The 25,537-nt window shown below is 37.0% G+C and overlaps 1 protein-coding gene across 1 annotated transcript; it reads right to left on the reverse strand.

Annotated features, from left to right (window-relative positions):
* Positions 1–1,499: 1,499 nt before the first annotated feature.
* Positions 1,500–25,537, reverse strand: LOC134801627 (uncharacterized). The gene is made up of 3 exons (XM_063774246.1): positions 25,449–25,537; positions 3,068–3,251; positions 1,500–1,745 (listed from the first exon to the last, which is right to left on the reverse strand). The coding sequence occupies exons 2-3, from the start codon at positions 3,185–3,187 to the stop codon at positions 1,500–1,502; spliced, it is 366 nt and encodes a 121-aa protein (XP_063630316.1). The 5' UTR covers positions 3,188–3,251; positions 25,449–25,537.

Genomic DNA, 25,537 nt, shown 5'->3' on the forward strand with positions numbered 1-25,537 from the left:
CAACCCTAAATAGCCGAAAGGGATAGTGCCATATATTAGAAAGGGATAGCATGATTCGACCCCGAACCGCTGTCAAACTTCGGTTTTGTAGGAAGTTTCCTTTCTGTACGGTAGTACTATTATTTATTCTGTGCTGAAAGTGTTACTTGTAATGTTTTGTTCCACGAGATCAATATATTAAAGTTACATTATAGCTACGCAGAAATCCAGACAAATATGTAGATGTATAATTATGGAAACAGCTGTATTGCTAATTAGTTCAAATAATTAGCTACTTTGGGTTTTGTGATTGATTTCCATCGATAGAATTTAAAAATATAACTCACCTTTTTAGACCAATCGTCTTAAAAAAATATAACTTTCTAACGACATCAAACTCTAATTAAAAGTACCTAAACTTACACAAATTCCAACCGCGTTAACAGTTCACGTCGGTCTATATATTAAACATTAAACCTCAAGTTTCTTGGCTCATGATAGAATCTTGAGGCGTACAATTTGGCTGAGGCCAATTTCATGAAGATGTGGGGCAGCAATGACAATTAATCAAAACACGTGGAAAGCGAACTGCTAGCCGGTATAAAATAAGTAAGTTATATTTTGGAGTATGAGGATACGTTCTTATATTTCGATAGAGATTTCGGAACCAAATTTATGAATCATACAAAAATTATGCTTAAACAAACAAAATCAAGACGCTTTCTATCTAAGCCTATCTGTGACGTCACAATAGGCTTAGATTACGATAATTCTAGAATAAGCATTCACTAGGTTGTCATTCTGATAAAGAGTAAGTAGTATGGAAGGTAGAGGTAGTAAGTAGCTTATTTGAATCTTAGAGCGGGCATGGAATAGGTACCGTCGTAAAATGATTAGCTTAGCATCCCTGCTTACATATTTATACTTGTTATTTGATGATGCATGCATTAGAAATTTAGTTAAGAAAGGAGAAACTCTGTAAACTGTTTTTATATTACAATATTCTTAAATTAAAGTACTATAGCGCTCTAAAAATGTTTGCATCTCTGTGTCCGAATTGTAGGTTTTCTAGGATTACCTACATGTCCATATTATTTTAAGTAACATACGAGTACCATGAAAGACAAATTTATATATTTCCCGTTTAACTGAGGTTGGTAAGAAGTTATTATGCTCAGCAATGGACCGGTTGAAAGCTTGACTGCATGAAACTGATTTGTGTTATGTTAAGGTCAATAAAAATAAAAATTTAAACCTTAGAAAATAACCCCAACTTCTTTACCAACCGCCTGAGAAAAGTGATAGATCTACCCCTACATTTGTGCATAGATGATAAACGTAACGTGCCAGGCGTTGAATTGAACTACTGCCCGATTCGAACTACGTCATACGCCAATTACGTTTCTTCAAACAAAAACGTCACTTTTGACACTGACACGTCTAATCCATAACGTTTCTAGATCTATTAACTGACGTATCTTAAAGTTCGAATCGGGCCGTTAGTGGTGTTTTTGGTTCGATCAACGCTTAGGTACATTATTTGAGTTCCAACTTCTGCAGGAGCTTGTGTGTTCGTGGGGTGTATGTATGTTAAATGTGTGGCATGGTGTGTGTGGACCTCTATGCGCAATGGCGATGATTTCCCGCATGTCTTGCGGCTCGGTGTCGGTATGCGCTGGCGCAGGATCGGCCGCTCGCTGTAGGATCTTGCGCACCACGTCTCGAGGCGGCGCGCGCAGCGGCGTTGGTCTCGATGTAAGCCCCAGCTGGAACAAATTTAATATTATTGTTTACTTACTTATGTGAGCCTCCACACTTACATGACTCCACTGACTTGGTTACCTGGAGCGGATGGGAGAGGATCGAGTTGTGAGAAGAGCGTATGTGAGGCACCTGGGTAAACTTCCGTCCTGGACTCCGGTGACTTGGTCACCTGGAGAGGATGGGAGAGGATCGAGATGTGAGAAGAGCGTATGTGGGGTACCTGGGTGGAAAACGTCCGTCCGGGCGTCCCAGATACCGCCAGCAGTATTCAACGTAGCGTAGACAAAGCTCTAAAGCACCTGTGTGCCCTCGGAGTTGAGTAACTGGCGTGAAGTGGCGCAGAATAGGGCAGATTAGCGTTCTCTTGTGTCAGAGGCCAAGATATTTTTTGAGTCACTGAGCCAGTGAAGTTAGTAGTAGTAGCAGTAGGTACCTACTTATATTATGAGCCTAGAGTGTCCCACTGCTGGACTAAGATCTCCCTTCTCCCCTTCCACGTATCCCGGTATTTTAACGAAGTTAAATCAAAGTTTTAGTTTGGTAAGACACAGTGATAGGTTACTCGTATCATAATTGAATCTAAAGCAGCACTGCAGCCAAAGCTCCGATTTGTCTACTCATATATTATGTTTGTCGGAGTCTATAGAACTCTATTTCTATATCAGCTTATTGAGACAATTGCCCCCAAACGAACAGTTAGCGCCAGCTTGCCTAACCATAAATTAGTCACATAATCATAATACATGCAAGCAGTCAAACGGCGATTGACGCTGCAGGTGTCTAGGTGCCGGTTGAAGCGCTTTTGCTGTCCTCTGCAATCTTCAGCGTTGTCGAACACTTTGACACGCGTTCAGACCAGAGACTCTGGTCTCTTACCTTGGCGAGTATCCCGTCTGCGGCTCTCGGGTACTTGCCGTGGGATGAATGTATGAATGACTATTGCACCAACCTTGGCGAGTATTTGTCCTTTGATACGGTCGTCTCTGATGCGAGACGGGAGCGCGGGGGTCGGTGGGATGAATGTATGATTATTGCACCAACCTTGGCGAGTATCTGTCCTTTGATATGGTCGTCTCTGACGCGAGACGGCTGCTTGCCGGCCGGTGGGATGAATGTATGAATGACTATTCACCAACTTTGGCGAGTATCTGCCCTTTGATATGGTCGTCTCTGACTCGAGACGGGTGTGCGGGGGTCGGTGGGATGAATGTATGACTATTGCACCAACCTTGGCGAGTATCTATCCTTTGATATGGTCGTCTCTGACGCGAGACGGCTGCTTGCCGGCCGGTGGGATGAATATATGAATGACTATTGCACCAACCTTGGCGAGTATCTGTCCTTTGATATGGTCGTCTCTGACGCGAGACGGGTGCGCGGCGGTCGCCGACGTCGTTCCGGGCGCGAAGGCGAGCGCCGCACACACGAGCAGCCAGGCGCGCATCGGCGCCTAGCCGAGCGTGCTCAGCCGGCGCCATTGACGCCGCGCCAACGCGACATCTCCGCGCCTGCACAACAAGGAATTCTGGATTTAAATAAATGTAACGTCTGGGTTAAACTAAAATCTTGCTAAAAATAAATTGAGGTCACCGGGGACCGACTGTCTCTTTCCTCGCCCAACGAATCGACATAGGGATCAAAAGGGAGAACGCAGCAAGCCTTAGGTGCCGGCAAACTTCTTGAACTAGTGACCTTGTCTGTAAGTTCGTTTAAAAAGTTATGGTTAACAATGTTATGCATATTTCAAGTGTGCGGATTCATTATTATGCGCAATAAGTGATATACTTTTTAATGATTATGCCTGTTCAATGTTATGAACAATTATGTTATGCCAAATCTGTTATGCGAATTCATATTATGACAATTAATGTTAGGCATAAGGGGCACCCCTTGATATAAAATCAAGACAGAAGAGTCAACAAAATATAATAGTCCTCACATTAAGTAAAGGTACGTACAAATATCTTGAGGAATATCACATTTTTCCGCAAAGCGTTGGCCTTACATACTCAACAATCAACCAATTTTCAGAACCATCCATCTCGGTGAGTAGTAAAAACAACCGTCCTACCTACACAATAAAGCTCCCTTTTACTGAATTGCTTGCATGATTTTTGTACCTAGCGCCTTCAACCGTCGGTCGCTATCCACAGTATACCTTGTTGCTCCCAATCTTATCGACCGTTTTATTATTTTGATGTTGCTTTGCTTCTAGAAACTTGTAGAAAAGGTACTATTTATTGATACCTACCTATCTACAGTTGTGAGGAGATAAGGTTCTCTTAATAAATAAAGTTTAGCTGTTTGGGAAGACGATTATAGTGTTTTTTCTTTTGTGTTATCTCATGAATAATGATATATCTAAAGTGATATATTATATTCGAAAACTTTCTGAGCCCCCTCAGTCTACAGAATTAGTGCGAAAATAGGAAATTGGCAACGAGTGGCGATAAATTAAAATACGACCGCAGGGAGTGTAATCGACACCAGTTACCTATTCGCACGTGTACACATTATGGTCCTTTAAAGTGTCAATGTAGTCACGTAATGTGCCAATTATCGCACTAGTGCGGTAAAGTAGCACCATATGTACTTTAAATGATAATAAACATGTCAGGTCGTTCAAAAATAGAAAATTATGAATATTTACTGAATGATTACGGTATACCTAACTAACTTTAGTATGTCACAAAACGTCCTTGGCCTAACTTGCGTTGTTTTTTTGTAGAAAACCAATTTTAACTCAATTATTGACTACGCAATCAAATCCATATGTGGCTTTCCATCAGAGAAGGGTCCTCAGGCTCCATCATGTCCATAAGGACCCTTCTCTATGGAAAGCCACATATATGTGCTCATGCAATTTTTAATAGTCAGCTAACGAGCACTTGAGCCACCTGACAGGAGGCAATCATCGCCTATGGATATAAGCAGTATCCAAAGATCCACAGTGTTGCACACAAGCAGCAGATCGCACCTTGTGTGTGACTCATCTTGCTTTGTGGAGTCTCAAGAGGTACTTTCCAAAAGTTAATACAAATAAATATTTAGACAAACTTACGCAGATCGACCTAGCCCCAAATTAAGCGAAGCTTGTACTATGGGTACTTAAATTATGTGACAATACCGATACAAACTTATATGGGTCTCTCTTGTTTCCCAAAAAGTTTTAAGTCATTCATAATGTATTGTTTGTCCGAATTTTCGTTAGTCATAATTGGATGCTGATAAGCAATAATGTGTCAACCCACATTAATTTTTCAATAAGATGTCAACTCAAACGCGTAAAGTTGACATTTTATTGCAAAATGGATGTGGGATGACTCATTTTTGCTAAACACCATCCAATTGGTTTTTCTCAGAAACGCGTAACTTTTCAGGATTGCCATAAAACAAACCTAACCTAACCTAACCTATCTATAGAATAACCTTACGAAAATCCTGAAAAGTAAACGGTTTCAAGTTTATGACTAATGATAATTGACAAACAATATATATGCCTTAAAACTTTATGAAAAACAAATGGACCCCAACTTATATACTCGTGATATATATTTAAGTGGCGTACTAGAAGAGAGGCCTATGCTCAGCAGTGGGCGATAAAGGGCTGATATGATGATGATGATGATGATGATATATATTTTCGTGATAAGCACCCAAATAAATGCCCTTACCGAGATTCGAACCAGGGCCCTCCTGCTTCGTAGGCAGGGTCACTAGCGACTCGGCTAGGAGGCCGATAAATCAAACGTTCGGAAATTATTTTAAAATTTGTAGTTAATATAAAATCAAATTAAAAACCTAGTTTTCTGCGTCTTCAATATTTATTTTAAAGAATTATTGTAATGATATTACCTACTGTCATTTTCAAACTTACTTAAGTTTACTTTCAAATCACGTAAGTTACAAATAAAGTTACACAGAAATATATACTTACATTTTTTTAATGCAGCAAATCGAATAAAAAAAATAAAAGCAATCTTTTTAGATAAACTATTACTAAATTAGGCAAACTGAAATTATATGTTATATATCACAAGATGACAGCTAAGTACATATATGTGAGATATATGACCGTTTATAAGCATCCCGGCGAACGACTGAAGGCAACAGGGCTGGGGTTAAATATATAACGGGGTGCTCCCACGCAATTACTTTATTAATATTAGCAGCCCTGGTAACAGGGGTGTAGATGTACTGGAAGTGGCTGGGTACGCTCAATGGAATAGGTGAATTGACAATCTTTTATATTTATTGTGTGTGTGTGATGGTCAACAATTGTGGGTTCAGACCTCGGTATAGAGCAGATAAATCGATAAGTACAAAAAGATAAGTAAGCATTCGGTCAGGATTCTTATCACACACTAATTAAGAGGTTAAAAAGAGCGACTGTCATAGTGAAATTTCATTTCATTAATTCGTTAACGCTTAAGGTGACAGTCCATTTCCAACGACAGCATTCCATACCATTCATTTTACTATGGAAATTGACAATAACACCGACGCGTTCGTACTAGTAGTGCAGCTGCGGTCAGAAATGGAATGTTACCCATACGGTAAGGGCATTTGTTGTGTATATTTCAGTTGAAATACTCTGTAATGTGGAATTTGTATGATTATTGTATAAAATTGTATCTGACGTGTACCTGTATTGTACCAATAAAGATTATCTTATCTTATCTTATACACTAATTAAGATATATGTTAAGAGCGACTGTCATAGAGACGTTTCATTTCATTAATCCGTTAACGCTTATCCAAGCTGGCGTTTCAATTTCGAATGACGAAATGAATGTAAGAAGTTACTTAATAACCAGACCTCGAGGGGCTGGCGGCACAACCTGACGTCTTTTGGAAAAATTGGCCTAAAATTGCCATAGACAGAGATACGTGAAAGAAAGAGTAGAACTTTGCCCAGCAGTGGGACACATTTGGCTAATGAAGTCATATAGATAAATAAGCGGTGGTGGCCGAGTGGATATGACGTCCGACTTTCAATCCGGAGGTCGCGGGTTCAAATCCTGGCTCGTAAATGAGTTTTTCGGAACTTATGTACGAAATATCATTTGATATTTACCACTTGCTTTTCGGTGAAGGAAAACATCGTGAGGAAACCTGCATACATCCGCGAAGAAATTCAAAGGTGTATGTGAAGTCCCCAATCCGCATTGGGCCAGCGTGGGGACTATAGCCCAAGCCCTCTTGCGAGTGAGAGGAGGCCTGTGCCCAGCAGTGGGACGTATGTAGGCTGAATGATGATGATGAGATAAATAATATTTATAAAGGGAGATTAATCAACACAGTTTCAATTGGGATCAAATAGTAGATTGTACAACAAGGGCATAAAGTGACCCATTTTTACCCGAGGCAATTTTTTGGTCTGAGCGAAGCGAAGACCAAAATAGTAGACGAGGGTAAAAATGGACATTTATGCCCTTGTTGTACACTCTGCTTTTCACTTCGATTGCGAGGAAAATATACAAAAAATCAAATATTTTAGGTTATTTTAACGTATTTATTCAAGACTAAAGAAAATTGTTCTTGGGCCGGTCGGAGGCGCGGGGCACGCCGATCGGGAGAGCGCCGGTCGGGGGCGCGCCGGCAGGGCTGGCAGTTTGTATGGCAGAATTTGGACTTTATTGCTAAGTCAATAAGGGTCGTAATAGATGATTTTACTTTATGCTCTAGAGCCTAAAATGCGATTTTATGTCGTCTACGCACGACATAAAGGTGCACTTTTTGAGCATGAGAAGTGAAAATGAAATTTTGTCTCATCCAGTAAAACTACATCGTCCTCCACCGAGGCGTGGGCGGCGAAGATCAAAGCGCAAACCCCCAGCTGGTGAACTTTGTCAATGAATTTTTATTATCGACCTTTAAGGGTCGTTCAGAGGTAACTTCAAGTAAATAAGCATTTTCGAGCTACAGGTGGTTATAGTAAAATGACTATTGCTTTTGCACGTACAGGTAATTGAGAGGTTATTCTTGAACTAATTGGTTTGCCCTTGCCCCAAACCCTTCTGATCGAAAACTCCTGATTTACAAGGATTTATACCCGCAGCCTTACTCGTACTGTATACAGATTAAAGCATCACTCACGCTAGACCGGGCCGGGGCCGGGCTAATATAACATATTTAAATAAAAAAGTGAATTTTACAAATACTTACGTTTTAGATATCGATAACATTTGCAATAAGGCTTTAGATTTGTCTCGATCACCCATTAATATCATTTATACATTACAAGATTTTGTTCGCGACTTCGTCTACTATAAAAATAACTCTTGCACTGCGTGTGCTGTCAAAATCGTGGCAGACTTATCTTGGTCAAACTCTAACGATACAAAATGTAACGTAACCATAAAATTAACAGTAACTTTAACAGCCTATTACAGTGAATTTGCACTACACCACAGAATAAATAATAGTACTAGGTACAGAAGACTCACTCTCTAACAAAACGCGTCTGTTACGATCAGCACAGATATGGCCGCTAGGTGGCGACTGCGCCACGCGCGGCTTATGGCTTTCCCCAAAATTGGGGCGGAACGGATGTACTTTTAGCTACCTGTAGCAAAGCGACGAAATCGCGGAGTGAGTCACGCCTGACAACACTCACACAATTGAATAAAATATGTGCAAATAGCTGTCCCACGTTATATTCAGAGTCAAGATTATCGGGTTAGCAACACAGAACAAAACCATTCACACACGGCATATAATTACTGAAGTTATATTCATACACGTTCCAATTCGCAAACCGAGCAGAGACGAGCTGAATTCTAAGTAAAGTCTTTTTACTAGCGGAAATCTTTTTTTAACATTTTATGTTAGAATAGAACTTCCCCAGAATTTAACATTCTCAAAATGAGTGCTAGAAAGTTGCTAGTGTTACTTAAAAAACCGGACAAGTGCGAGTCGGACTCGCCCACCGAGGGTTCCGTACTTTTTAGTATTTGTTGTTATAGCGGCAACAGAAATACATCATCTGTAAAAATTTCAACTGCCTAGCTATCACGGTTCATGAGATACAGTCTGGTGACAGACGGACGGACGGACGGACGGACGGACGGACGGACAGCGGAGTCTTAGTAATAGGCTCCCGTTTTTACCCTTTGGGTACGGAACCCTAAAAAGTGACAATCTACAAAAATGACACTTTAAGAAAGTGATCTACCTCAAAATTGTCGGTCAACGAAAGTGATCCACCTCACAAGTACCGGTCTAAGAAAATAACCTTCCTATTTCGCTCGTAAGTGACGCTCTTAGAATAACCTATCTCAAAAGTGACGGTAAAGTGACCTACCCCAAAACTACTATCTCAAAAATATAACTTACTTAACAACACTAAAAAACTATTATCACCTTTAAAATGTCTATTCGACTAAAGTTACACCTCGTGCTCACACAATTGAATAAAATATGTGCAAATAGACGTCCCACTACGTTATATTCAAAGTCAAACCGGGTTAGCAACACAGAACAACGATTCATACACGGCATTATAATTAGTAAAGTTGTATTCATACTCCTCCCCGATGTTTAACTTGTATGTTCCAATTCGCAAACCGAGAAAAATCGAGTTGAAATGTCTTTTTACTAGCGGATAACTTTTTTTAACTGTTTATGTTAGAATGGAACTTCCTCAGAATTTGGCATCCTCAAAATTAGTACTAAAAAGTAACCTACCTCAAAAGTGACGATCTACAAAAGTGACACTCTAAGAAAGTGATCTACCTCAAAATTGGCGGTCAACGAAAGTGATCCACCTCACAAGTACCGGTCTAAGAAAATAACCTTCTATTTCCCTCGTAAGTGACGCTCTTAGAATAACCTACGTTATTACTACCTAACTACATTATATTCAAAGTCAAGATTACCGGGCTAGCAACACAGAACAACCGTTCATACACGGCATTATAATTAGTAAAGTTGTATTCATACTCCTCCCCGATGTTTAACGTATGTTCCAATTGAGAACCGAGTAAAGGCGAACTAAAGTCTCAGGTACTAGCGGAAATCTCTTTTTTGGCTCTACACGATGACCCAGCGCTGAACAGCGAGATGGCCATGCGCTGGTTGAGAGCACTCACTATGGTGTGGGCCACGTATAGATGCGTACGCATCGCTGACCCACTAACTTTGATGTGCGGACGAAAAACTGACAACGTGGCCATCCTATCACCATCCCGCCGTGCCATAAGCCATCCGACAGCACTACCCTCTCTACACGCTGGTCCATCTTAGTGGGCCAGTATGATGCTCCATCGTGTAGAGGAGCCATTTAATTAATAGTTTGTAGAGTTAGGGAGTTTTAATTTAAGAGATTTGATAACTTTTTGACAGTGCGAGCCTTATGGTTTCGTCTTGGCAACATCTTACATGAAAATATTTTTGATGGGATATATTATCCCAACCCCTCCCCTCCCTCCTCTCCTCCTCATCCTCTTATTATACTAACCCCTCCTTAGTGAAAATTTCATTCGATAGCGTGACGAACGTTTGCGTTTGCGTTATGTCTATTTTTGTCTGGGATTTTGAACAGCGCGCCAACCGGGACGTTTTGGAAACTCAAAATCCCATAGAAAATGACACTTAACGCAAACGCGTACGTCACGTCACGTTATCGAAGGAAATGCCTATGAAATATACACTAGGGGTACAGGAACTAGGGAATGCAAATCGGTTATTTTTTGTATGGAAATAACCGCGGTTTCGGTTAATAACCGATAATTTCCATACAAAAAATAACCGAAAATAACCGATTTGCATTCCCTAACAGGAACTCGACTCACCCGCCTTCGCGTCAGCAACGAGAATAGCAGCTTTTAAGTTGTATTAACTCACTTCAAGTTTGGATTAGTTTCGAAATGGGCAATTAATTTGATTAACTAAGTAATTCCGGGAAATTTGTGAATTCAATGTTCAATTATGACCTTTAGAAGGTATTAAAACACTTACGTGGGGTTAATGGTCGGGATAGTAACAAAAGATCTACAATAGAAACCACTTATTAAGACGATTCTGAAGGACCTAGCAAAAAAGCGTCTTAAACAGGAAATTGTACTAAACGTGATCGTATGAAGCGGGTTCTACTGTATTTTAATTCGATATTACAGTATCAGATCGGGGAAATCTTGAAGAAAGGCCAGGTCAGGAGCACCCTAAACCGGCGAGCGTGTATGAGGATGTTATGAAAGTGAAGGAAGCGAAAGAGGTATGTCAGGATCGTAGCAAGTGGAAATCCGTGGTCTCTGCCTACCCCTCCGGGAAATAGGCGTGATTATATGTATGTATGTAAGTACACTAACTAATTGGTATAATTTTGAAAAGTAAAATTATTTAAGGAATATAATCCACTAGGTTCTGTCACGACCTCGTGGGATGATGATGATGGTTGATAAAACTATCCTAATAATCCTTCCCCGGACTTCAAATTATTTCCATACCAAACTTGTATAGGTAACAGACAGAAAGACTTACTTTCGAATTTATTATTATACATATATTTTTAAGTTTTATTATGTCTTAATATTTTATTTCAAAATGATAAGATGAAACCTCCAACTTCTATAAGGTTAGTGGAGATTTGAGGGAAAAAGTCTTTCGTGCAAAGTCTCATGCAAATACAAAGTGAATAAATAAATAACAACTTCGTATAAATAAAAAAAAATCTCAACGCAATGAAACAAATAAACCGATTTTGAGAAAATGTGCCTAAGAATCTAGAAAACCTGTTTTCAAATAAATGAAACCGCATCCAAATCAGTTAACCCGTTTAATAGCAAAGTACGAGACCACAAACAGACTCACATAGCAGTGAAATATAATATAATAATAATAATAAAGCCATTTATTCGGAACGATATAAATTACACTTGATTTTTTTTATTTATTTATAATATATCCCTCAGTTCGGTGTGCCGTAAGGCATAGGCCTCCTCCAACTGTCTCCATTGGGCTCTGTCTGTATATAACATATATATATATTATATAATATGTAACACCCCTATTTTTGCGGCGGGGGTAAAAAGGTGCTTAACGTTTCAGTAAGAAACCCAGTGTTGACATTCGGCCCGATTCGAACTTTAGGATATGTTAAATATTACGGCTAGATACGATATGAATTAGATAATGTCAGTGTCAAATATGACGTTTCTTCAAACAAAAACGTCACTTTTGAATAGAATAGAATAGAATAGTATTTATTCGTAAGCACAAACAATCGAGACAATACATAATAAAAAAGAAAACACAGAATAAGATTAAAGTGCCACGAAATGGCCCTATCTCAGCATGTTGCTGGTGGCTTCCAGCGCTGATCTTCCAGTGAGACCATCAAGTGAGAAGAATCACGGAAGGTAATAGACAAGAAGAAAAAGTATGTACAGTAAACAAATAGTTAAATAGTTAGTTATAACACTGACATATCTAATTCATATCGTATCTAGTCGTAATATTTGACGTATCTGAGCGTTTTCGGAAAAAAATGTACATTTCATCTATGTCTTCAAAATATTGACTTCTAGGGCTCATCTTACTCAGAATCATTTGTACATTCACGCCTCATACATGAAAAAATGTGTCCCAAGATTTCCTTTCCAGATCGTCACATTTTTGTATGAATAGGTTTTTTATTTGTAAGAATGTGACGCACTGGGAAATATTTTTTCATACAAAAGTTTGGGACACATTTTTTCATGTATGAGGCTTGAATGTACAAATGATTCTGAGTAAAATGAGCCCAAGAAGCCAATATTTTGAAGACATGAATGAAATGTATTTTTTTTTGGAAAACGCTCATCTTGAAGTTCGAATCGGGCGGACAGTCTATGGATCAGTAGGCGTTAGTTTTGCGCGTAGGAGGGATAGAAAATGAGCTAGTATCGTTATTATAACTTTTATCGACAACGGTATCAATGCCTAATATAGCTTTCGCTTGTAATGTCATATTGCTAATAGATTTATTTATAGCGATATTGTTATAATACTTGTAATGTAATGTAAATACAGTGGATTTTCTCAGATAGAAGACGTGGGATAAAAATTTAGAACAAACATTCATCGTCTATCATGAATGTCATGATAGCCGGACTGACCGGATGACTTGTCGGAGCTGATATTGACGAACAGCTCAGCTGAGGGGAGTAAACTCCTGCTTCACGTTAACTTATTTTAATTTGTTTAATACAAAGGTTTAGGTATGTGTAGGTACATATGAGACGGTAGTCGAGAGCCGTGTGTGGTATGCGCGGTGAGGCATCTTATTAAATTATTGAACGATTTTTTTTAAGCGTTCCGTACCCAACACAAGCCTTATTGAGCTTACTGTGGGGCTTAGTCAATCTATGTGTAAATGTCTTAATAATATTTATTTATTGATTAGATCCTTCTTCACCCTCAATACTCACAAGACGGAGGCAAAACAAATCTCATTCAACATGCACTTGGAATGAGCTCCCTGCTTTCTCGGGGGGCTACAGCATGGAGCTATTCAAGAAAGATTTTTAAAGGGTCGGCAATGTAACACCTTTGGAGTTGCATGCATCCACATGCTTCGGTGACTGCTTACCACCACATAATTCATAATTCATTCATTGCTTTTATGGGTTTTACAAGATGTTAAAATATTTACATGTTCCAGCATAAACCCCGTTGGGGCACAGCAATATACATAAAGACTTAAAAACTAATATTTAAAAACTAATACTTAAAAACTAGCACACACTAGCAATTAACATTATTAAGACTTATAATTAAGATACTCCTTTATATTGTAAAATGAGTTTTCAACCAAGAACTTTTTTAGTTTGTTAAAGAATGTTGAATCTTTCTCTATATGTTTTAGTTCTGAGGGTATGTTGTTATATACTGTGACTGCCATATGGTAAGGACCGGAGTTTACTATTTTTAGATTTGTGAAAGTGCTAACTAATTTGTTTCTTTTCCGCAGATTTTGATTACGTGGAAAGTTATCCCTTGTTCGAACAAATAAATGTTTCTGTTTTTTAACTAATTTACACAATTCAAAAATGTACAGTGAAGTTAACGTTAATATTTTCATTTTTTTGAAATAAGGGAGGCAACTCTCCATGTCATTTATATTGGCTAGTATTCTTATACACTTTTTTTGTAGCAAGAACAACGACTCTAAGTACGTGCTATTCCCCCATAAGATAATACCATATGATAACCAAGAATGGGCATAGGCATAATAGGCATTAGTTGCAGCTTTTAAGTCTGTACATTTCTTCAACATGGAGAGGGCATATTATTTTCATTTTTTTGAAATAAGGGAGGCAACTCTCCATGTCATTTATATTGGCTAGTATTCTTATACACTTTTTTTGTAGCAAGAACAACGACTCTAAGTACGTGCTATTCCCCCATAAGATAATACCAAGAATGGGCATAGGCATAATAGGCATTAGTTGCAGCTTTTAAGTCTGTACATTTCTTCAACATGGAGAGGGCATATGTAAATTTGGATAATTTTATCGAGATTTTATCAAAATGTGCCTTCCAATTTACGCAGGAGTCTATTTCCACACCTAGTAAAGAACATGACTCAACAACCGCCAATGATTCATTATTATAGCAAGGGTTCATATCAATTGCTGGCTTCTGACAAGGTTTTATCTGCATGATTTTAGTTTTAGAAATATTCAATTGGAGATTATGATCATTTAGCCAATCTAATATTAATTTAAAAGTACAATGTAGTTTATTGTTTAGGTCCTCACTATAGTTGCATTCAAATATTAAGGAGATGTCGTCGGCGTATAGCACGGCCTTGGTACTTAAGATTTTTGACAAATCATTAATATAAATTACGAATAGGATACAGCCCAAAACACTGCCCTGTGGGATGGAATTTTGTACATTCAGTTTCTCAGACCTAATTTTAATCATGCGATTATTTTTATAATCATGGTGGTAAATTTCTACTCTACTTTTCAAGTAAGAGGAAAACCAATTGAGTGCTATTCCACGAACGCCTATACCATTAAGCTTTTGTTTAAGAATTTCATGTGATACTTTATCGTATGCTTTGCTCATATCCAACATCATGGCTATTGCATATTTATTTATACGCGGGCTGTATGCTTGTTTATCATCTACGTGGTGTAAAATACATTATCTATATTTGTCAATAAGGTAAAAAACTGCTGATTAGACTCACCAAGCAACTTTTTTATTAATAGCCTCATAAAACAAAATATTACAAAATAACTATAAGTACAAAGTTATAACTAAAACGCAACGGTCAGAGGTTTCATTTCAAACGCTTGCAGAATACAATCAAGCAATCAGTATATAAAGGTCTTCCATTGTGTAGAATTATAACAGAATTCAAGGTCAATCTACGCTGGTTAACGTAAAAGGGAAGCAGAATATATGGCCAGAAAGTGGAGCGCGTTCGATTTATGGTTGCGTATCAATTTGGGCACATTACTCAACTAAGTTCGGAAGTGGGGCACTTTAATTAGATTGGGAACTAAATAGGGGATTCGAGAAAATAGGAGAAGGATATAAGAAATGTAAAACTTAATAAATACGTGTGCTAAGTTACATTGTTGCAAATCCTTTGATGAAGTTTTTTTTTCTATAGAGAGGTAAGAAAAGCTTCTCGCATAGAAATCTTTACGACTTTGATTTGATTTTTTTTTTGGTTTGGTATTACAAATTTGTCATTTGTATTTCGTATTTACACATTGTCGAAAGAGCAAATCGAGTTAGCAAAATAATGATACGCTAACAAAATAGTAATATGTGAAAGTGGTAGTTTAATTTATGTATATACCGCGGTACGATATCTAGAATTTGGTCGTTTAATTTTTGCATATACATCAGTACGGTACCTTCAGTGCAGTTGCATCAAATATCACGCGGAATTTTGCGGCAGCGCTTTCTGCACGTAACATACCGTGATGAGGAATATAGAAATTACTTCGAGCAATCCTTCATTAGTCTTCTACGGCATATTGATAGATCTTAGCGATAGTCACGGTTACTGGGCTTACTATAAACACCGCTGCTACTGTTTTAATCCAATAGCTTCTACTTGCGGTGCCGGATACTTAATACGCACCAAATTGGATTACGAATTTATTAATTTGACCTGACCTGATCGTACTCAGCAAATGACTGCCAGTTACTGGAAGGTATACTGTAAGTTTACCTCTGTTCACGGTGTAATAACATAGTACAGGAGAAGTCTTAATGTTAATTTATAGTAGTGTCGGATCTGCTTAGGTAATGAATGTATATATGGGAAAATAAGTATAAAATTAATCAAGTTTGATATATTTTCAGTATTTAACTGTGTTGTTACATATTAAATAGTTGCTGAATATTAAATACTTATACAGTTTTATTAATTGGATATTTAATACAAATCAAATAAAAAATTTAAAACATGTTAATGCAATCATTTTAAGCGAAGCGAAAAAAAACACTGAAGAAAATATAAAAGAAACTGCTGACTTTCAGTAAATACCTAAATAAGATAGTAAAAATGTAACAAATGACCCACTTTCAGATACAGTTGCATGTAGTTTCAGTGACAATGTAACCTAGCGAAACAACTTGTAAACAAGTTATTTATGTTTGTAGATCATGCACTAGATGGGGAAGTTTACGAAGTTTATATTTATAACAGTAATCTACTTAATAGTGCAGTAGTTTACCCTCCTTTGCAAACTTAGCAAACCTCCGTTCAATTTTGTCCCTTTCTAACAAACACAAATGTCAAAATGACGGATAACGACAAGTGTTTATCAAAGGCTTATTAGACTTGACATGCGTTTATAAATAATGCCATAAACGATTTCGATATTATGAAACTATTGTAAAAATGTTGTTGAAGCATTAAATTTCTAAAATTAGAATCCCTTTTTTCGGCTTCAATTATTTGTTTTGATCTTTGGCGGATTAAAAGAAGTTTCGTAAGTAATTGAAGATAAGTTAAACAAAATTTTAAACTAGTTATTTAAATGTGAATTCTCTAAAAAGCTATTTTTTACATGCAGATCTAAGCAACAACAGACAGGCTAACAAGGAATATATTTACGTTCAAACGTGAACTATTGAAGTTAATTTTTTATACAGTATTTTACTAATAAAATAATCGTGGCTATCCTATATATATGTAAAAATAAAACCTTCCTGTTGGCAGATTGAAAAACAAAAAACAACACTTAGGAGTTATTTTCATTCAATGAAGATAAAGATTAGTTTGTTTTTAAAGTAGGCATATTACAATACTCTTAGGAGAGTATTCCACTAGTCCAATTTATTTGTCCAATGTCAGTGCGTCTCACTCTCTCGTTAAAGCAAAATGTGAGACGCAATACACATTGGACAAAGAAATTGGATAGGTGAAATACCACCCTTATCAACGTCAAATAAAGCTACGCCGGCTCTAAGCCTACTCGTACACCTCTGATTCAAGAAGATTTATATCTCTCCTAAATTGTAGGAGGGTATCCCAATATGAGACCGGCAAGAACACATCTTTTCAAAGGGTGTGAACTTAATGTTTGTTAATTTAAAAAAAACTATCAGGCACTTGCTAAAATGCCATTTCATATAATATTACTTGTTACAATGTAATCCTTGGATTTCACGGGCCTATAAATCCCGGTCTTTTGATAGCCTTGCGTGGGGATAATATATAGATTCAACACGTAGAGGCCCCTTGGAGACCTTTAATGTCATGTGAATGTAATTATTATTATACGTTGATTTTGTTATATTATGATTTAATCTAAACCGTAATTGATATAATACTTATTTTTTTATACACTTTAACTGGTATAAAGACATACTGTAATATAATGGCTTTTGTTAGATTATATTTTAATAGAACGTAATACTTTATACAATAAAAAACATTGTTTTTTATACGGGGTCGCAGTTCTAACCTAACCTTACCCACTTTTTGCTACTAATTCGTTTGTGTGGGGTCACAGTTTTAACCTAACCTAACCCACTTTTCTGGGAGCCTTTTATTTCTATTGACACATTCATATAATTATATAATGTCACTAGTTAGAACATAAATATTTTAGAGTATGTAATAATTATAACAGTGTATATTAGATGAAGTGTAAATATACCTTACCTACCCTATAACCATTATACCAAGAATATTAAAACATTATGTAATTATGAAGTTATTAAAAAAAATTTGTGCAGCTTTTTCAAAACATTACATCTTATAATAAACTTGCATTCAATAAAACCCTGGTATTATATATAATACCAATTTAAGAAATAGCTATCAAGGACATTCAACTCTCTTTTATATTGAATTCTACAATAATTTAAGTGGGTTTTTTTATTGAATGCAAGTTTATTATAAGATGTAATGTTTTGAAAAAGCTGCACTAATAGCCCAAAGCTCTGACCAAGCTTCCGCAGCTTTCTGGAAGTTACGAGGGTAATAGCTTAAGAAAGTTCGCCATACCGTTAACGGTTTGGAACATATGGGGGCGCAGACAGACGGACGGATACGGATGTTATTACACATTTTGAAAAGGGATGTAAAGTTAAGGTACTTACTGTTATCAACTTGTTAATATAAAAGTGGACGAACTCTCATACAAATTTTCTTTGTAATCTCATTATAAATAGAAAAAACTAAAACACAGGGGCATATCTATCCATGGTAATTATAAATCAAACTGTCTAAACATACTCATTTCAAAAGGTATTCAAAGAAGTAAATTAAGACTACTTTGGTCCCAAACCCAACTCGAATATATCTTCGTTCAGCTGTGATTATTATTTGATTGTCACGTCACATTTCCAAGGAAAGCTATATTCATAAACGGAAGAAAAAACTCAGACAGCACCAACAAGGAAATTAGTATTGAATATTATTGTTCCTTAATTACGTCATGAACTTGTGGATCACAGTAAGTAAATATTCTTTGTTGTGCACCATAAATTTAAAAACTACACGGAAAACGAAATACAAGTTTAAGACTAGGTAACAACAGGCAGTCTTATTCCTAAAAAGCAGTCTCTTCCAGACAACCGTTGGATAGCAGGAAAATAAAGTACTTACAACATTGAACACACTCATTTGTAGTACTGGACAATACTTGGGATATTTTTGACCTCGGTGTTAGATAAAGACATATTCCCTAATTATTGACTTTCCCAAACCGGAGGCTATGTTTGAGTTAGTCCTAATGGACTTCTCGTCTCCGTTTGTCTTCGTTTGATGGATCGCAAATCTTGCGAACTTTGCAGACGGTATTGTATTAATGGAAAGTTGTTAAACGCAGATTCAAGATTATAAATGGCGTCTAAATTTTATTAGTATCATTAAAAGTTTCAAGGAGATGGAAGGACAGATAGAATTGAGTGAAGGTACAAGGATCGATCAACGTTCAAATTATGAGAATTAAATTTTCGTCTAAAAACTTTTGATAGTTATTTAAAATCGGTATTGACGTTGAAAGATAACTTGTAACAATAACAATAATAAGTAAGTATTATTCTTCTTCCTCGCGTTATCCCGGAATTTTGCCATCACGGCTCATGAGAGCCTGGGGTCCGCTTAACAACTAATTCCATGATTTGACTAATAATAACTATTATATAAAATAAAAAAACTATTAGTTACGTGTTAGCTTCGGCTCCGTGCACGTCTTACCCATATGTATGCATAAATATGCATGCAAGAGTGCTAAGCTAATATTTTTGCTGACTGTACAAATATACCTAAATACGTCACCATAATGGGCGTAGGTACCTAAGCAGAGATCACGGATTTCTACTTGTTAGGGTTCTAACAAACTTGCTTTTTCATAAATCATTTTTATAATAATATCATCCAGGTACATTAAAAAAATCCTTTCATTTGGCATTTGTCGATGTACGATTGCCATCTTTTGACGTACCTATTGACATAATTTTATTTACTACATTTTGTGTACTAATCTCGCACTTCTTACTTTTACAAAAAATCACCCTGTATCACCCTGTATACAACTAAAACACCCAAATTAACCCGATGTAATGGAACACGAGCCCCTCGACATACATTTCCTTCCGATCTTCTTTTGCCCCACAGTATGAAGCCATAATAAATCTTATTTACAAATGTGCATAGTACTGCTTATCCACCCTCCTCCGGATAATCCCATCCGAATATCAATCTTAACACATGTACATACGGATCAGAATGAGTTGATGAATCATCAGGTTATTATTTTGAGCGTGCCATTGCAAAATGAAGGGAATGACAAAGGGAATAAGGTTGGTTTTTAGTTGGAGAAGGGTTGTATCGGATTATTTTATGTTGTTTTAATCTTCGGAAGATTATTTTGTGGGTTCCGAATAGTTTTTATAGATCTTCAGGTCAATAGTTATAGCCGGTCAAACAAGTTTGGCAGTAGCAAAAGGGCGCGAAATTCAAATTTGCTATAGGACGATAACTTTTCGCGCGTACATTATTTTAAATTTGCCGCTCTTTTCTACTAACAGAAATGGCTTGACAGAGTATATGTGATAAAGGCCAATAACTCTTCACGTTTGAACCGCTGAACCGATTTAGATGAAAGTTGGTGTGGATATAGTTTGAGACCTGAGAAAGTAGGTAGGTACATAGGACAGTTTTTATCAAACATCATTATCATTCCGCGCAGAGAAAGTCACGGGAAGAAGCTAGTGTTTCTTAAGTTTACTATCGTGGTGGGTTCAAACCGAAAATATCTGTTTCGTCTCTCGAAACGTTATGAAAGGACGATTTTACAATTTAATGTCAATTCAATCAAGTCAATCACTTCTTATCTCAGAGCTTAGGTACAATTTTATTCTCATTAAACGGGCCCACAGATTATCAGTTCACCGGACGATATCAGCCTGTCAGTTAAACGCAAAAGGCGACAGCTCCGAACAACTGACAGGCTGATATTGTCCGGCGAACTGATAATCTGTGGGCCCTGGTCAAATAACAGTCACTATCATAAAAACTTGAAGGTACTAACACTAACTTTAGGTATGTATACAAAATAGCCAAAATCACTCAGAGCTGCTAAAACTCCAAATTCGACAAGTTCATTTGCCAATCTAATGGAATTCCGCAAACTTTTCCAATTTAACAAATTACTTTCCAATGTTGACCCAGTTTGTTGCCTAATTTAACTACTAGATGTCGCCACGTGTTAACGATAGTTACATCACATAAACGAATATAAAGTATGCAGCGGACCAAGGGGCTTTGGGCTCAATCGATATTGTTTTTATATTTAGAATGGCCGTAAAGCCGATGTCGACAAGGTTTTGTTGCTTGTGTGGTGAATTATGTCTTTTTTCCCATAGTTGATTCATTGATTCAGTGATTATGAATTAATTATGGAATTTAAAATAACATTATCAAAAACCTACACAACACACAAATTACACACTAAAATAAAATGCTACACTGTGACTACTGCGAGGGAATACATCCCCCTATGGGTTACATACAGTGGTAACTTAGGTTAAGATTTTAGGTTTAGGTATACTGTATAGATAAATTTTTAGGCTTAGTTACTAACTCTTTTAAAACTGTTATTTACTAACAAACTATATGTGTCACAGTTACACAAAATAAATGATTTGAAATTGAAAAATAGTTTGATGCATTTTTTTGGGTGCCTATTTCATTAGACTAGGTTATTACTATCAGTTAGGTTAGGTCGTCACAGTTAATATTCACATGTCTAGACTGACTGAAATATAATTTACAGTACATATGGTGCTACTTTACCGCCCTAGAGCGGTAATTAGCGCAATACGTGCCTATGTCGAAAATTTAAAGGGCCATTATGTACTGTAAAACGTTGTACAATACCTATCCCTTCGGTCGTGTTTTAATTTATCGCCACTCGTTGCGAATACTTTTCGCACTTGTATCGTAATGTACTATTAAGTGTGCAAAAGGGAAGCGGATCTGCGTTAGCTTCAAGCTGATAATTGGCAGGAAGCGGCGCAGGATCTGGAAAAGTGGGGTACTCTTGTTTCGGACACGAAGACCCTCCGTGGGCTATAGCTAAGCCATATTAGTTAGTTAGTTAAAAGGGAAGCCATCACATTATGAACAATAATAATATGCCTCACACAAAATTAATACACGACACAAGATTAAATATATACCCCACCCGCTGCCTTGAATATCATCCAATAAACAAATTCCCGCTATTAAAAAGTTGAGATTTGCCATTAAAAGTTTTGATTGATTAAAATAAAATCCTGTATGTTAACCCTCTTGTCATTACAATAATTGACGTTGTTAAGCTGCGAGTACAGTCATCTGCAATAATATGTTACTCTTCGAACGCCGCAAAAATATGTGACACGCTCTTATGGCTCTACAAGTAAGATCGTGTCAGATATTTTTGCTGCCTTCGTTGTGTAACATTATTGCAGATGACTGTACACTTGAGTCGCTCGAAGCACAATTGAGTCGCTTAACTTCGAACTCGGGTAACTGTCAGATTATGCGATTTTGGTATTCAGAAAAGGTAATAGGGAATGTAATCGGACGGGAGTCCGCTGGATGCGGGTGGCGCAAGACCGGTCACTGTGGCACTCTTTGGGGGAGGGCTATGTCCAGCAGTGGACGTCCTTTGGCTGATATGATGATGATGATGAATAGGGTAAATATTTGCTGAGAGTGTCCAAGTTTGAGGTTTAGCGACACAATTCCATTAGAATCATTTTGCTCTAGTCAGTCTTCTATTTTATTCTAGTTAGACTTTGCTTAGAAATACATTATTTTCAAGCTTTCCAATTCTTTATCCATTTTTCTCAAGTGTGAGAGTTAACACTGTCGCTGCGGGAGCTAAGTGGTTCCCGGGCAGTGAGTTATAGGCTTTTTAACACTAAAATAAATCACGCTTTAAGCTATAACTGCGACGTCTAGAATTTTGGTCCGAACGCAAAGTGAGAATTCTATTTACTTAGCCAAAGCATTTCCCAACTAAAAAACCCAGTATATGTAACTATGAAATTACTTTCCTCACAACGCAATATAAATAAGGATAGTCTCTACACTTTAATCCCGCGACCCACAGCGCGATTCGGGAAATGAATTAGAGATTAACTAGATACGATATAGTAAAGATATGTGACGTCCCACTATAAAAGGTACCTTATGGCGGTTGGCGCTTACGCTATTATTAATGCCGCTTCAATATTATTGCGGCGGTATGCGACGTAAGCGCCAGCCGCCATAAGGTACCTTTTTCCGTGAAACGTCACATATCTTTACTATTTTATATCTAGTGAATCTCTAATTTATTTCCCGAATCGCGGCGCCAACCGCCATAAGGCACCTTTTGCCGTGGAACGTCACATATCGTATCTAAACTGCAAAACGTAATTCAAGACCAAAAAACGTAAGAAAATGTTGCCACTTTTTACTAGCGCGTCTTGTATTTATGTAAAAATAAGTACTTAAATAAAAGTATTTTTTTAAATCGTAGGAGTAAAATTACTAATAAATAAATTATCTTAGCGTGATTATTTATCAAAAGGGATTTACTATTTTACAAACAAATTATTGCAGTGGCAACATTGTCTTACTTTTTTTGGTCTTGAATTGCGTTTTGCAGTTTAGCTAATCTCTAATTCATTTCCCGAATCGAGCCGGCAATATAAATAAGGACAGTCTCTACACTTTATTCCCGCGACCCAGCCAGTGACCCAGTTCCAACAATGTAACAATTTACACTCCCCGTCGTAATAGTAAAATCCAGCTTACACACTACGGATATTATTTTGTGTTTGGAAATGCGCGCCAAGATTCGTCCTGGGGGCCGATTCTGAGTTCAAAAATGTGATCTTGATTTGACATAGATAATTATTTTGATGTAAAAAACGAACTAACTAAATCACCTAAGATACAACATTATTGTTTTATTTTTTCGTGCAAGAAATAGAAAGGCTTTTTTTATTTATTATTGTTATTTATTTTAATTATTTTGATATCGATGAATAAAGAACTACTAATAATGGTTACAAAGGGAGTGCTCCCGGTACTGGTTTTCTATACATATACAGTACCGGTACCGGAACCGGGAATTCCCGGTTCCCGCCATACAAACTCAGTACCGGAAGCATTCATTTTGATCGTAATAAGTAAGTAACGATAAAAAAAAACTATTTTGGTCACATTTTTGATATTTCAAAGGCAATTTTTTACATTGTAGATCTATGGCATCTACATTGAAGCGAGTAATAACAAATTCATATAAAAAAGTCAAAAGTTTTCAAGTTATAGTTTTAAAGCTATAGAGAATGTTCAATTGTTCAATCCAAAGGGGAAGTGAGCGAAAGTCGGAAACGTAATATGTAGTAGCATTTTTTTTTTACCAATTACAACTATTTTTTAGAGTAATTCTTGAGGAAGGTTTAGGTGTATAATTTGTCAAGGTTTTGTGTAACCCGTGCGAAGCCGGGGCGGGTCGTTAGTTAGTGATATTAATCAGATAAGTGCTAGTCATATGGTCGAATGTACCGATAGCATTTTCGTTTATACTTCATCGCTGACTACCAGGCCTATTCGAACAATGACACCTAATTTATGTCATTCAGATATCGTGCATTTCGCTCCTACATGTCCGTACATGTATCGGCGCGAGTGAGAAGCGAGTATAAATTATTAACATTTTTATTTTAATTTATTTATCATAAAGTTCACAACAATTTTGTAACAAATTATATTACTCGCCAAACTGCGATTGCAGTTTGTTGGAGAGATCGCGCTCATTTTTACGTTTTAAACCTTTTTAAACATAATATATACAATATTACCTATGTTATGCACTATGCACTAAATACTAAACTGAACTTAAATACATACTATCCGATAAGCGAGCATGCATGGCGATTATGAAGACAAATCAAAAAACATAAAAGTAGGTCGTAACATTTGAAATTATTTTAACAACTAAATTCAGGTAAAGGTATGTGTAAATACAGTTTTAATATTAGGGTATATTTTCCAATAACGTATTTTTTAACTGATTTTTAAATTTAGCCCTACTACATTTACTACTATTATTCCATTATTTTATTTACTATTATTCCGATATCATACTGATGTCAGTGTGAGTCCGAATTGGCCTGTAAGCCCCCAGTATTAGAAAAAAGTTGCGTCAGTTCCTTCGTCTATGCCCTAAATTTACTATAAACGGAGTCCTTAGGCTGGCTAGGCCCTAAAATCAATCCTCAGTCCTTAACCTCCGCGAGCAGACATCCTTGAGTGGCGCCGCTGCGTCTGCCGGAGGGGGGTGATGGTGGGGGGTGTTTGGGTGGCCAGTCTAGGCTGAGGGTGGGATGCGTGTGATTTTTAATACGGTTTTTTACTTGATTTTATTTAGCTGTCTTATTTAGTAGGTTTGTTGTTAGTGTGGGTCAAATCTTGCGTAGTTTTATTGAGGTAAATTTTAGCATTGAGATGAAAGGGGATGAAGCCACGTAACCGCTTCTCCCTAAAAACGTAATCCGCATTTTCCGCCGTAGATATTAACATTATAGAAAATATTACTAATATATTTTTCGTATGTTTATTACAGCTATGCCCTTCATTCGATTTTTTTTATTTTTAGTTATTACAAGAAATAGTGTATAATGTTGTTAGTATTAGGAATTCGTTTTTTTATAATTATGTTGTAACTTCAATAAAAAAATAAAAAACTTACTCTTTTGTTGTATATGCCGACAATTTCAACAGAGCGCCGAATACTGGAGTGACGGATGACTGGACAGACGGACGATTTCTGAAATTAAA

This window comes from Cydia splendana, chromosome 22 (genome assembly GCF_910591565.1).
Source record: "Cydia splendana chromosome 22, ilCydSple1.2, whole genome shotgun sequence".
NCBI lineage: Eukaryota > Metazoa > Arthropoda > Insecta > Lepidoptera > Tortricidae > Cydia > Cydia splendana.

Excerpts from the sequence above, each read along its gene's own strand:
- LOC134801627 (XM_063774246.1), bottom strand. The coding sequence starts at position 3,187 with ATGCGCGCCTGGCTGCTCGTGTGTGCGGCGCTCGCCTTCGCGCCCGGA. Across the intron at positions 1,746-3,067 it reads AAGGACAGATACTCGCCAAG|CTGGGGCTTACATCGAGACC; the intron begins GTTGGTGCAATA and ends AATTTGTTCCAG.